The sequence below is a fragment of the Rhipicephalus microplus genome, chromosome 8 (genome assembly GCF_043290135.1).
Source record: "Rhipicephalus microplus isolate Deutch F79 chromosome 8, USDA_Rmic, whole genome shotgun sequence".
Taxonomy (NCBI): domain Eukaryota; kingdom Metazoa; phylum Arthropoda; class Arachnida; order Ixodida; family Ixodidae; genus Rhipicephalus; species Rhipicephalus microplus.
The window spans coordinates 21,706,024-21,720,525 of record NC_134707.1 but is presented as its reverse complement, the minus strand read 5'-3'; the positions used below and the strand labels follow the sequence as shown (position 1 = coordinate 21,720,525).

Below are 14,502 nucleotides of genomic sequence, written 5' to 3'. Positions count from 1 at the left end.
ACATGATGCCTCTCTACGTTTTCCCGAGTTTGAGGGACAACTATCGGATCTGTGCCCTGACTTCTTACAGATCCAGCACGACGTCGACTTGGGCGCTCGAGACTTTGTCCAGCAATCGGAAGCTGGATGACCCGGCTTGTTGCACAGAAAACAAAGCGGTTTTCCTTTGCTTTCGCTGACAGTGTCAACTTTAGCTGTAGCCACCGCTTTCCCTTTTTCGTCTTTTCCTCTAGCGAGATTCACAATTCCCTGAGCTTCCAAATATTGATCAGCCGTCGTTGCCAACGTGTCCAGGTTATGACATCCTCGCTCCTTCAAGAAGACAGCCAACTTCTCGTCGCACCGCCTGAAGAATTGCTCGGACACCATCTTGTCTCGCAGTGCATCATATGTTTTGGGAGTCTTCGCCAGCTCCTGCCAATGGTCAAAGTATCCACAGAGACGTCCCGCGAACTGTCGACCTGTCTCAGTATTCTCGGGCCGGGCATCCCTAAACTTCGTGCGGTATCCCTCCTCTGTATAACGGAACCGCTGGAGGAGCGTCTGCTTGAGCTTTGCGTAGTCCGTAGAGTCTTCTGCAGACATCCGTCCTACCACGGTCAAGGCTTCACCCGTTAGACACAAGCTCAGTGACAGGGCCCACTTGTCGGTTGGCCAGCCTTGGCTCATGGCAACCCTCTCAAATCTCTGGATGTACGCATCCAGTTCGTCCCTACTCTCATTGTAGGGCGGAATCATTTTGTGTGGGCTGCGAAAACTCTGACCACCACCCATACTATCGTCCGCAGAACTCGTGCTCGGCCGCTGCGCTTCTGCGACACGACGTCGCTCCTCGAGCAGGAGCCTTTCAGCCTCCATGCGAGCTATTTCCCGCTCATGCTCCACCTGTGCTGCTAGCCGTGCCTCCTCTCGATCTTTCGCTCTATGGTCCCTCATTTCTTTTTCCTCCGTGCTCACCCATGCCAGCAGAGCCTCACCACTCAGCCCCATCTCCTTCCCTAGCTCAACTAGCTTTCTCTTGTCGTCCATCCTCGTCCGCCACACACAAACAACGTGAGGCTCTCAGATGTGAGGCGAGAACTTAGTCCTGTCTCGCGGACGCCAGAAATTGTGATGGTTAAGGACGTTCGTCACTGTGTTTGTTGATAGCGGACGAAAAAGGATTAACATCAACAATGAATGCGAACAAAAGAAGCGTTATATTGTACACTAGAGAACGAAGTGGCAGGTGAAAATAAAACTATATGTCCAACCCTACACGCCAAGCGTCACGCAACATGTACGAGAGTCAGACCTCTATTATACGGAGAGCTCGCGGCTACGCTTACTCCGAGTCCAGCGCGTAGAGTTCTCAGTTCGCAAAAGGAAAACGCTGCCTCACAGTTTGGGTCCTCGTCGTCCCGACCTGATGCGTTCGTCGACGTGCGCGAGGGCAAAGGTGGCACGGCTGGAGCGGCTGGAACGGCTTACGGCACACGGATGCGCTACCGTGTGCAGCGCCGTTTAGTCAGACGTCGCGGCCAGCAGTCAGGGTCGCAACTCCTGAGGTTCAGGGTCAGGCCCCGGCTCACGAGGACCACGCCCGGTAGGCCTCGCCACGAACCTGCTCCCGGCCACTGCACCCAGGCAGGAGCCGTTCAACAGGCCCCGTCCTTGCACCTTGTACCGGCCGGCGGACTCGACCCCGAGCGAACACGCCGGAGCTCGACCTGGCCGACACGTACGGGTCCCACGTCCGGCTCAGGAACGCTCCCAGGAACTCGTCCTCTCGAGCGGCGCACTGCTTCGTCTGCCTTCGTGGCCTCCACGCTCGAGCTCGCTTTCGCACGTTCCTTCTTCTTCTCCTCTTCTTTTTCCTTTCTTGTTATCGCCTTCGTGCCACCTGCCCTCCGCTCGTCTTCTTCAGTTTCGGTTTGGCGTCCCTCGGCGCTTTTAAGTCCTTTTAGCCACAAATCGTACCTAAGCACAGCACTTTTGTGTCCTTTCCTTACACCTGCCTTTACAAGAGCCCTTTGAATATTATTATCTTGGGTTTTAAGTTTTTGTCATATTCCAAAGACTGCGTTTGGAATAACAAACATGCATAAGAACACGAGAGGCTCCTCACACATAAACGAACAAGTTAACACTCGTGCATAAAGTTTAACAAGAGTCAGTATTAAAATTGCGGTATTATTATGGAGGGACACCATAGAGGAGGGCTGCGAAAATTTCAATTATCTGGCGTTCTTTAGCTTGCACTGACCCCACACAATACGCGGGCTTCTGGCATTTCACCTCCGTCAAAATGCGACCACCTCCTCTTGGATCGTGCACGAGCTATTTTAAGTATTCCATTACGATTCTATCCCACGCTCAACTTCACAGCGTCATTTGCTACCGTTTGTAGTTTTCAAATATATATATATCTAGAATCGACCGTGTAAGATATTCATCTCGGCTGAGTTTCCATGAAGGCTGTTCTCTCTCCTTTTTTAGGTTGTCGTGATCACCGTCAATGAAAATTGCTCATATGATGGCAATGAACCACTTCGCCATTTCATAAACGCATTCATTCCATAACACTCTGTGTTATACACACGAGCACAAATCCCGATATAGCGTACTTGTGCAGATTGTTTATGCTCACGGTTCCAAAAAATAAGATTTCCTCTAGAATTTAGGCAGCGTTCCCCTTAAAGATCTCTGCCATACTCACGATGAATATTCGCTCATTTCGTCTTCACTCCAGACTTTTCACTGAGATGCACTTGAATGAGATGCATAATTTCTTGTAATGCAGATACAGTGTAGTAATCAGATTTTCAGGGACATGCGAAATCACAAGGACGCAGGAAGCTCTCGCGAAAATTTCACTGCGATTTTATTGAGTTTATATAGTACACAGTAGACGCCCTATTGAGACGCAAGTGAGTGTCACACGTAACTTCATCGAAGGGTCAGTAAACGGACAAAAAAGCACATGCAGTGTTTTTCATCGAAACTGAGAGAACGCAGCGCCACAGTTCGATCTAATGATTTTAGTAGACAACAGCGGCTGAGCCAAGGCGACAATTGGACCGGTCGCCTTATTCCAAAACATGTCCCGCCCAATGCATGGTTCCCAACATGCGTCGCTATCCGTCCAACGAACCGGTCGCTTTAACGCCGCACTACAATAAACGCATGTGCGTTGTTATCGTTCTTATCGTGGCGTATATTTGAACATACTTACGTGGCCGCGATAAGCGATTATGGACGGCCACCGTGTTGTCAATATGGACCATCGTGATATCGATCGTGGCATCTTAACAGCATACCGGGAGACCTCGGTCGAATAAGCTCGTCGAAATTGCACTAAGTCCCTGGATCCAAAGTGCGAATTCGTTACACGCGACAGATGGACGCTTTGTGTGCCTGTTGCCTGCGTGTTTCGTGCGTCGTTCGTTATCAGCGGCTAGAGACAAAATGCAATACGTCTGAGCAACGCAGAGCTTTTGAAGAGGATGCAAGCTTGGAGAGATGAATATTGATAGCTTGCATGTAACTTCACGGACGTAGCTTTCTAACTTATTTGTGCTCCAACATGGCGGCTCTGGTGACGTCCAAGGAGAATTATTTCGTCACGGCGAACTTTATCCAAAGTGATAAAAACACCGCTGAGAGGTTACTGGCCCCTATGAGTTAATAATGAACGAACCTGCATGCCATGTAAAGATATAACTAACATGATATTATTCGATGCGCCTTCCATCTTGCTCGTGCAACAACACTATGGTTTCAAAGAAATGAGTGCAAGCCATCTACACATAAACAATGGTGACGATATAAGTGTTCTTTGAAACCTTATCAAAGGCCGCAGATGCCCAACTTATAGTTCAAGACAAGTAGACAAATGAAAGCAGGGTAGTCAACCATAGTCGCATCTGGTTGGGTACCCTAAACGTAAAGCGAAAAGGCCAAAGAAGGGTAAAATATGGAAAGGAAAAAATAGGGTGCGTCGCAGCTACTGCTAAAGGTTCATTGTGTAGCTCACAAGAGCCCAGCTGCTCCTGCGAGAGCATTATATCGCTTCTGAACTCCCCTTCCATTTAGAAAAAAGAAACTTTAAGCTGCATGGAGGGAGGTTCACCATTTCGAACGTAACTTTAAGTTCTTTTTCACGTTTCTGACTCAGACAAGCTTAGATGCTTGTCGACAAGCTCAGGTGCTTGTCTCGAGACAATGAAATGTGCTTTGTAAACTCTCGCGCTCGGTTTTCGCCCACGCAAAGGACAATTCTTTGACTTATTACATAATATTCTAGTCACCTGTCACGTTACTTATATTTATTCTGCCTCCCTCTTTTTCCTTTACCCAGGTGAGAACTATCAGGGTAAGCATGCTTTACGAGCCAACGGTTCAACGGGCAAGGTTGGTCACCGAGACCATCATAGGGAACCCGGACTAGTTATATCCCACATGCTCTTCTTATGTATACTTATTAAAATGTTTGTTCTCTCTCTCTTTACCTTTATTTCATTGATTGAATGCTAGGTCCTCATACCAACAGGTTGCATTACGAGTAATTGATCGACCGACATACTGGCCAAGCAACGAACTGATAATCAATAAATATTTACTTGACAAAATATCAGCGGTGACCAACGAGTAATTCTTAGTTGTCCACAGCCAAGTGAGTTTGTTATTGACGTATGACTTTTTACAGGGCCCGTCTGTGTTGAGCCTGTCACACAGTCATTAAAATAACGAGAATGATATGCGATACGGCAAGAAAAGAATAACAGAGCTCTTCTACAAAATCACCTAACGGCTAGCAGAAGGCAATGTCCTCGCCTTAACGGCAGGGAGCTACTACTCACAAAGCATGGCCTCGAGTCATGACGAGAAAGTAGCAAGAAAAATAAGAGATATAGACCACAAAGCACATTCTGTTGACTACCCTTCCTACAGTGGAATAGGTCGGATTAAAAAGCCGAGAGAGAACGAATTGTGGAAGGCAGCTATGCTCCATAAATAAATTGTTGCGCATTAGTTCATTCACATAGAAGCATAGCTATGTACACAAGAGAGCAGGGGCTAGTCGTCTAAGGGACGTTGCAAAATCGACCCCACACATTAAAATAAAACCAAGGGGGACATTGTTACTCAGAGAGAGGGCGCAAAGTCAGCCCTGACATAATAGGGAGGCGGGGTGCTGCAACACACCTTCGTCCCCCCTTACCCCCTGGATGGGAACCATGCGCGCGTCGAAGAAACAACATCCGACGCAATGTACGTTAATAATATCGAAAGAGATTCAGATAAAAGAGCGACAGCGCTACGTAAGATGCATTAGGAGAAATGGAAGGTGCTACGGACGAAAGAACAAACGAAATAAGATACACATTAAGATGAAAAGAAGGTACGAAGCAAAAAATGAACGCACTATACGTCACGTACATTAACAAAGAAGGAAGGAGATGTAGAAAAGACCCAAGCACACCGTATTGCGTCTCAATCTCTGATTCTTTCTATGTCTTGTGCAGTATTAGTTTGTGACAGAATGTTCCTCCTTCGGAAAAAGCTCGTTCTGCCCCACACTTGGTGGCACTCAACGAGCGTAGCTGATGCCATTCGGCTGCAATGGCATCGTTTATTTCCGCGTCGGCGACGACCACGGCTATTCTCAGATCTCAGAATCTTACATCGGCACCAAAACTGCAACACGCCTAACGCTATGCTGGAGCAACGCCGCGCTGGACAACGTCATGATTAGAAAGAAGACATCGTGGCAGACCAGGAGTCGCACATGAGCCACCAAAAAAATACATAAAAACGGCCTTTGTTGTCGATCCAATGTTTCGACAAGTGGACTTGTATCCTTCAAGGCTAGAACTTCTAGCCTTGAAAAACTAGAACTTCAAGGATAGAAGTTCTAGCCTCGAAGAAGACAAGTTCACTGGCCGACGTTTCGGCAAGCGGATTTTTCTTCAAATCTAGAATATGTATATGGGCGCATTATATGATGAAGTTGGGGTTGAAGTTTATTTCACCACAGAGTTACATATTGACATTCTTTTTTGAAATCACAACAAAGATACAACGTGTGACAATTCTAATGCATCCTTGCTTTGCTGTACGCGTTGTACAAGGGGCCTAAATCTTCATCCAGTGGGAATTGCCGCAGTTTTGGGGGGCCTTCTATTAGACTTATGAAAATAAATTGAAATCGAAAAATATGAGAACACAAGCCTTTGTCAGCGTAAGGCGTTCGTACCCGATCCATGTGGTTCCCTAAAATGCTAAACAGATTAAATGCGCTATGTTCGGTAGCGCCAAATATTGTTGCCAGCAGAACACTGCAACCAAAGGGCAAGTCATTTCGTTAGAACATTATCTTGGTTTACAATTTTTAATTACACTTTTGTAAACACTGAACGTACACTTCGACATATCCCGTGGCTGTCTTACCGTCATTGACTGATGTCGTTATGAAAAACTTTTTTTTTTCGGTGATCACATTGTACTTTCTTTTTAAAAAACGTAATCTAGCACTGGAAGCAAAGCAGCAAATGACTACGAATATTGTGTCTAAAATTTTTCATGAATTGTTCAGTTAGAAGTATTGTAGCAAATTGGGCTAGTTGGAACATAGTCAACGCAGGAGTCAGGTGCGTGAGCCAGCCATCAATCACTTTCACAGATGCTGAGATTTCGTATATATACAGTATACTTGATTACGTCTTTGTTGGGTGTTAAGGTTTTTTATGCCTTTGTGTTTGCATATAAATGACACCATTTCTTCCAATAAATTTTTATTTGGTAGACAGCGCTTGTGTTGTGCACTTTTTTAAAAATTTTTGGTGCTTTTTTGTGCGCTAATGTGATGAGTTTTTCAGTTTGTCCTGAGCTCAACTTGATTTACTTAAATTAGTTTCTTGATCGCAATAACGTTTATCGAAAAGTTTTGCCTCTAGTATTTAGTTTAGGTTGCGCGAAAATGGCAGCTATGCTGCTATGAATTTCATAAACTTAGCCATACGAAACATCGTATCTGCCTCCGACTGTAAGAACAATAAATTGGTGCTTATTTCGCTTTTGAGCCCAAGTATAACGCATACACAAATTCAGGGGCTATATTTATTGAATAACTGCGCATCAGAATCGTGCAAATGCGGTATATGGAATTTGAGAAGCCATCGTCAGCCGTTAAACGGCCGAAAAACAACGCAAATAACGCGGCAAATGCCGGAACTGCAACGTGTACGGAGCAGTACGAACATGTTGCCTTCGTTATTTCGCAAATACACGCACCAGTTATCAGCCCGCGATCATTGTGTAAGCAGTTCTGCGGGTGAACTTCCTTCTTTCGTAATAGTTTTATGGCGGCACACACGCACACAAATGCGCACACACAAATGCGCACACACAAATGCGCACGCACACACACACACACACACACACACACACACACACACACACACACACACACACACACACACACACACACACACACACACACACACACACACACACACACACACACAGCAATTACGAGCATTCGCATCTTGTTCCAATGGCCCACGCACATGGAGTTGGCAGAGTTCGTGGAAAACTCCCCCTGAAAAACCGTTTCCACCAGAGTCGCCGGTGCTTAGCGATTGAAATCGATGCGCCACGCATATGGTTGTTACAAGATGAAAAATTTTACACCGAACCAGTGCAGTTGGCATAGTCAAAGTCCTAATATGCATGCATTCTCAATGTTCCCGGTTCTGTGCGGAGTATGCGTGCGTACGAAACTGTGAACAAGGATTGATATGGTCGCGTAAACACGACGACGCATGTGGTGTCGCTGAAAGCGTATATACAACAATGGACATGGGGCGTATTTTCGACGTATTCAGCTCGTAATCTATCAGGCACTCAGCGAAACACGTTAATGAGGCTCTCACCGATCGGCAAACTCCATACCGTGGAGCATCTGTCCACCTTGCTAAATGAGCGCAAATGATATACGTTTCGGAATGTCCTTCAATAAGCGAAAACTTCTTGCAGCGTGAGACGTAGAAGTAGAGAGACGCTGGTTTCACACTATCTGCACGTCTTCTGTACGTCTCATGTCGTTGCTGGTAGCGAGAGGTAGCTTTATTATTTTTTTCGCAAAGTTTAGTGAAGATCCGGCGTAATATCAATTAAGACAAGAAAAGTTTGGCCTCCATATAGACCATTCTTTGGAGGAGTTTTGGTGCCGCAATATTGGGTTGTTATATAGGGTGCCATCTTGAATGTTTCACATCTAAACGAACCGAGCTACTGCACGCGCACAAAAACGGTTGAGTGGGAGCATTCGGCACTTCTTGATTTTGCTAATTCATGTCTATACACATAAAACAATAAGAAAGCATTCGTTAAATAAGCTGGCGGCGGCCACACGTAGAGCCCAAGACCGTCTATAGAAGGTCGGAGCTTCATTCTTGCCAAAGCTACCAGCTAACACCTTTCGCTGCGTTGGCTTTTTCATTAGACGGTAATCCATCTTCAAGGGAGCACCTTTCGCGGAATATCCTTCTCAATAAGGAGACGCAAGCATCCGTAAATAAACGACACGCAATATCGTCATTGCTGAATGGCTTTGGCATTGGGGATCCACGCGCTTCTGATGACCGGATTGCCGGTATTGCCTTGTAAAGTTTCTGCGATTTGTTTTTGCCGAAGACGGGTCAATCGCACAAAATATACGCGCAGTAAACGCTATAAAGACGCGTACGATGCTTTCTTTGATGCCAAACAGCCATGCACATTGACGTCCGACGACGTTCTTCGTCGCTCTATCAAAACCAACGAGCAAGTCAGGTTTGTCAGAATGTTACGATTGCGCACGAACCCATTGTGACCTAGATAGCACATCCGGGTCGTTCATTTCACGAGACCTCGCAGTTTTTGTTTTATTTTCTGTTGTTATAGTCAATCGTTTAACTCGTCAGAAAGAAAAAAAAAAGACACATTGTGAATCCGTCAGATGTTGCAGGTAAGCTCGCGCGTCACAGCACCGTAATATCCCGCAGCGATCTGTACAAAATAGGACAGCAAACCGATCGCTTTCCGAGGGAACGAAATTCCATTCCATGTCGGCGGGTGAGAGTAATTACATCCGCACCGAACAAGGGCGCACGGTAAAAGAGACGAAAGAGGCGGCTAGGCTGAATCGGCATTTCAGTCTGTTCTACGATTACGAACAACTCTCGCGACTTGTTTATACAACTTTCGCATGAGCATGTCACTGTGTGGGAGTAATTTTGTTTTGAAATGTATACATGCATAATGCGCATCGCCATTCCTGACGGTGCCAGAAAGCGTCGCGCTGTCAATAGCCGACGCGGCCAACGGCGCCGGCATTGGTAAAAAGAGCAGAGCGCCGTTCATATGTCATGTTCGCATCTCTCGGTATTCACGAGTACGGAAGCTTCTACAGCAAAAGGTGATAACGACGTTCAACGTCTCGCCGTCCATCGTCGCCTGAAGAACACTGCTTACACGCCTGGAAAAAAACCCAAAGCCCGGTTGCCGAGGGCATTCGGTCAAACACCCTTCGGTCTCACCTGGTACCCAGGTCCGTAGTACTGCTGACGCTGTCCCAGCACGGGCAACGATGTCCGACGTCCTTTGGGGGTGATTCCGTGAAGTCCCGGGGAACTGCCAGTGCGACGACGTCGTACGGCCAGAAGCCTCCCGTCGGGCGACACCAGCGAGGAGACGTGACCCGCGCGGAGTTGAGCCTCGGTGAAACGAGCCGCCAGTAGACCGAACAGTCCGCACAGGTGGCCGATGGTCGCACGCACCCAACAAGGCCAGCTGCCTACAAAGGACACCAAGGCGACAAGCCGCAATGCTGCCAGTGACGGCAGAACACCCAACGCCCTCGGAGCGGCGACCGCGCACGCCGACAGGCACACCGCGGCCCACACTGCCGTTGAGGCGACGAGTCCCGCAGGACTGGGAAGACGTCCAGCTACTCCTCCGGCCGACAAGTCACCCACGATCCCTGACAGGGCGACCACGAACCCGTCTGAAGCCTTGAAGGTTCCGCGAGTGGCCAAGCAGAACCAGTAGTGGGCGCACAGGACGGCCCATAGGGGAACGCAACTCGACACGAGGTAGTGGGCCACCTCTGGAAGCAGTGAGGCGAGGGCTACGGTTCCGAGGGTCGCGGTGAGGGCCCACTTGCCTCCGGCTGCACGGGCAGCTCGAGCAGCGGGACCGGAGGCAGCCTGTTGCTCGGGTGGTCGGAGCCAGACCGAAACGTAACCTGAGGAATGGTCGGCTGTGGTCACAGAAGACACCGTCGCCATGCCGACTGTAGCACGACTAGAGACCTGGAAGGTCAGATCTTCTTTCTTCTACGTTATCAAGCACCAGCACCGGGCGGCTTGGGCGCCGCGAGGTACGCGGTTTCTGACGCACTCGGCATGGTAAGATCGACGATCGGAAACTTTCTTTTGCTCCTCCCTTTGACGGCGCCTCCTCCGCTGTGCCTATAAACTAGATCCCCTAGTGTGAATGCACAGGATGACAGACGGGAAGTGGAGCGTCTCGTGTCGTTTCCCTCGGTGTCAGATTTCAGATCTGCAAAGCTGTCGTTGTGACGGCGGGTTTACAGATCTGCGGCGTTCTCACTTTTTTTTACACTCTCCGCAACGGTGTTTCACAGAGCACGACTCAGTGCAGCCAATGACACAAACCTCGCGCACATGCCACACTAAGACGCACGCCCACTTTCTGACACTTTCAATTCCCGGGGGGGTTTCTTCTACGTGGTAGGCACGGCGCCGATCACGGCCACGACACTCGTCACAAGACACACGATCAAAATATGCACTTTTTTTTTTTTTTTTGCACGGGCAGCGGCGAAACGGCGTAGCAACGTTTCAGTCCCAGAGAGAGAGCGCCCAAACAGCTGAAGAAGGGACGAAACTGCCGGCGCCGGCGCAGCGCAGCACACACGCGCTCACATAGCGCGGCCCGGAGAGGAAAAACAAGCGCCGTCGTCCAGGCTCTGGGTCCTCCCAGCGCAGTCGTCGTTTTCGCCGTCCTCTCCCCACCTCCTTCCCCTTAGCCACCGGCTGGCGCCGCAGGGATCGCTGGGATACCTGCACCTAGCCTCGTGACGTGTTTTGGTGACGCAAATATGACGTAACAACGCGGCTTTGGTGGAGAGTGAGGAGGAAGAGAGCGAGAACATGATCGGTTGATACGAACGGCGCGGCGCTGGCGTCGTTTCCATGCAGCGACTCGCGCGCGCTGAATTGAGCGGGAAGTGTTTTGGCGGCGGCCACCGCCATTTAGAAGGCTTTGTTTGGTTTTCTTTTTTTTTTCTTTTGAGGTGCGGATAAGGGCGACCGCTCAGACCACCAGTGGTCGGTCGGTCGCTTTCTCTTCGCGCCGTGAGCTGTGGAGATTGTTTGGAGATGGAGAGCGAAAACGGCTGTGGCTGAGGAGGAAGTTCTGTCGTTATCCGCCGCGCGCGTCACACAAAGCTACAAGGGCAGAATGCGTTGCGCCACTCGATGGGTCTAATGCAATCAGTTTGGACGCCAGACGAAAACGTTATCACTGGGCAGGCTAGGTACATTCATAAGACGCTCTGGGTACCTTGAACAAGGGTGCCTTGGTGAGAGCTAGTTGGTGACTGCGCCTTAATTGTGCAGTGTGCTTCACTATCCCGTATTTTGGCCTGTTTCTGCCGTGAAGTACTTTGATCTCTATGTGATATTTACATAACGTAAGACACACACACATAAAATGAAATTGGCCAGAATTGCAGTCTAAGTGGCTTGCTCATCTGAAAAGGCTTAGCACTGCGTAACCACCACCAGGAATTGGTAACGGCAGGTTCAGAGGCTCCGGGTCATCACCCCTTCTCTTGCATTCACGCCTGTCCCCTCTTTTGCCCCCTCCAAGAGCAAGCATAATCAAAACACTATGCAAAAATGCCCCCGGTTCGCCATCATTCTCTGGAGCCTCTGATATGTTGCGGGTGGCTCCCCTGTAAGAATATCCTGGAACCGCCTTTGCCAACACCCTGAAAGGCAAACTTTCTGCACCCCTTGGATTTGAGTAAGGCGCTAAGAATCCCAAGAAATACCACTAGATGGCAGGAAATGGTCATTCTTTAGTTTATGATTTCCGACACGTTTCTGCATGTGCAGTTTCACCGGCTCACATTGTCTCGCAACGATGCTGTGCACTCTCTAACTAAAAAAAAAAAAGAAGAACAAAGCAGAGCTCTTGAACACATGACACACCTATGTAGCATAGAAAACATTGCATTCTGGGTCAATGCCTGGAGCAGGTTCCATTGTCGTTCTTGTAGTAGTATGTCTAGCATGGTCACAACATGTCTGCACCGACCTCCTTGATTGGGGAGCTCCGAGTGTTCTTTCGTGAGAAATAGTAGAATGGGCAACGAAAGTGCAACAAATAACAAAACATTTTCGTTTTCCAAGCCCAGCCAGCAAATAATAGGTTGTGTAATCTTCAATTGGCGTCGCCTTTTATGAATGTTTCCGACCCAGATCTTTTATAGCCATGACCACCCACTGTTCCACTGGATAAGTGGGTGTGAATAAGATAACACAGCGGCTGACATGGTCCGTTCTTGAGCTGTGAACTGAAAGATATTAGCACTTGGTGACAACTCTGAAACAACAATAGTGAAGGAAAGTGACCGCATGGTTTATGATAGCACTAATGAGCGCATGGTGCTTAAGAAAGTTTTTCAAAGCTGTGAAATCAATTCCTCAGGTTGCTCAGGAGCGCTCTTCTCGCGTCACAAAGAGGTCCCGCCATTGCCTCAGCAATGAGTACATTCAAATCAATCTTTTCGTCACCCGTGTTAATGCAACCTTTAGCACTTTGGTTTACAACTAACAGAACACTAGTGCACAGAACTGGATGTGCAATAGATCTTTATATCTTAGCCAATCGCGTGCGTTTGGCATAAGGGCTTAGGTCGCAAGGTGCAAAAGCTATTATTCTTTTGCTTCCACGTTAATAAGAATAATGGCAATAAATATGAAGTGACCCAAGTTATGAAGTCTTTAGTATCCAATGAATTGGAATGCAATTATTGCTAGACTTATGGGGCTTAAATTTATTAACGTCAAAAACAATTTCTTATGAAATCAGACGGCAAGGAATAGGGTCTGCTTGTTCGAAGCCGTGCGCAGATTAATCATAATGTATGTGCCGTTCATGATATTGGGGAGAGGGGGAGGCAATAATCACGACCAATTTCCGTTGACATAAAAAGACTCCATAACTTCTTGGTTATGTAAAAAAAAAATCTGCTGAAATTGCAGTAGCGCGAGTTTTTCTCTAAAGTCGACCAAGTCACATCCAATCATCTCCTATCTGCTGTTGTTTTCCTCAGCTTATTTCATTTATTCAATAAATTTCAGCCTTATTCACCGAGACTTTTTTTATTAACATGGCGTCACATCGTTTTCGTGATTAACGATTCTTAAATTATATTCCCGCATTCATAGCGGAAAATATTAACAACACGGCTGCAGTGCTCTTTGGTGAGCCTGCAACCGGGATTATTTGCAACACTTAATGGAAGAATTTTGTTTAAGGCCCTTAAAGTGCAAAAGAGGTGGGTGGTTGAAGGGTGGATTTATGTTTTGCGTATAAACGCAACTTAATGAAAATGCAACCACCCAAAGCACAAGAATAGAAATAACACGACCAGTAAATGCTGTTTCGCAATGAAAAAGTATCTATAGTGCCGAGAATACCTACAGAGAACATACTAAATTCGAGAGCAAATTGTACATGCCGAAGGTGTGCAATTCACACCTGTTGTTTTCAGAATTGCACACCTTTTGCGTGAGCGAATCTAAGAACACGCGTTTCAATGTAGGTGACCATTTCTCGTCCATGCGTTCGCGCATTCGCCGCTAAATGTGAGCGCTGACATTTGAAAAGTTCGAGGCAAGACACGGTGGAGCTTTGTTGGAATGATCTCGCTGCGTCGCAAGTGTTATGCGTTGGCGTTGTGCCATTGGGTGCGAGTGTTTTCTTGTCTGTGCTATAAAGAATGATAGCTAAACAAATGCACTAGTTGCGTCTTGTTTTACGTTCAAGAGGGTAGTAATAGGGCGTAATAATAACGAGACGCACTCGTGTTGTAAATACAAGCTATAAAGCTTATACGCTGCCATTCTGTTACTGACCGATGAGGCTTTGTCGAGTAGTTGTGTTTTGATGCTATAATATTGACTTATGAGCTAAAACTGACTGGATGACACTTGTAAATGTTGAATTTCCTGTAGTATTCGAAACTCGCAAAAGATGCTTCATCCATCTTTTGATGCTCTATTTCGCATGAATCGCATGTACGTTTGTTGTTCTTTGTTAATTGAGTGATTAATAGTATCTGATAGTTTATATGCACTCTTCATTAGATAAGGTTATTTTTCATGTATTCCCAGCAATTTTATGGGCACTTAGACACTGCAACAAACTGTAGTAGAGATA

General features: G+C 47.3%; 1 protein-coding gene and 1 long non-coding RNA gene across 3 annotated transcripts in view; one reads left to right on the top strand and one right to left on the bottom strand.

Annotated features, from left to right (window-relative positions):
• LOC142768862 (uncharacterized) overlaps window positions 1–4,479 on the top strand; it is a 52,382-nt gene extending 47,903 nt beyond the window's left edge. Inside the window, exon 3 of the long non-coding RNA XR_012885508.1 lies at window positions 4,340–4,479. This is a non-coding gene — a long non-coding RNA (uncharacterized LOC142768862). The remainder of the gene's footprint in view (window positions 1–4,339) is intronic.
• The window catches only part of LOC119165256 (cGMP-inhibited 3',5'-cyclic phosphodiesterase 3A-like), a 346,756-nt gene extending 336,239 nt beyond the window's left edge, over window positions 1–10,517 (bottom strand). For both annotated transcript variants that reach the window (XM_075871286.1, XM_075871287.1), the window contains exon 1: window positions 9,564–10,517. In XM_075871286.1, the coding sequence (XP_075727401.1) occupies window positions 9,564–10,313 (750 nt within the window). In that variant the 5' untranslated portion in view covers window positions 10,314–10,517. The remainder of the gene's footprint in view (window positions 1–9,563) is intronic.
• Between the last annotated feature and the right edge of the window lie 3,985 nt (window positions 10,518–14,502).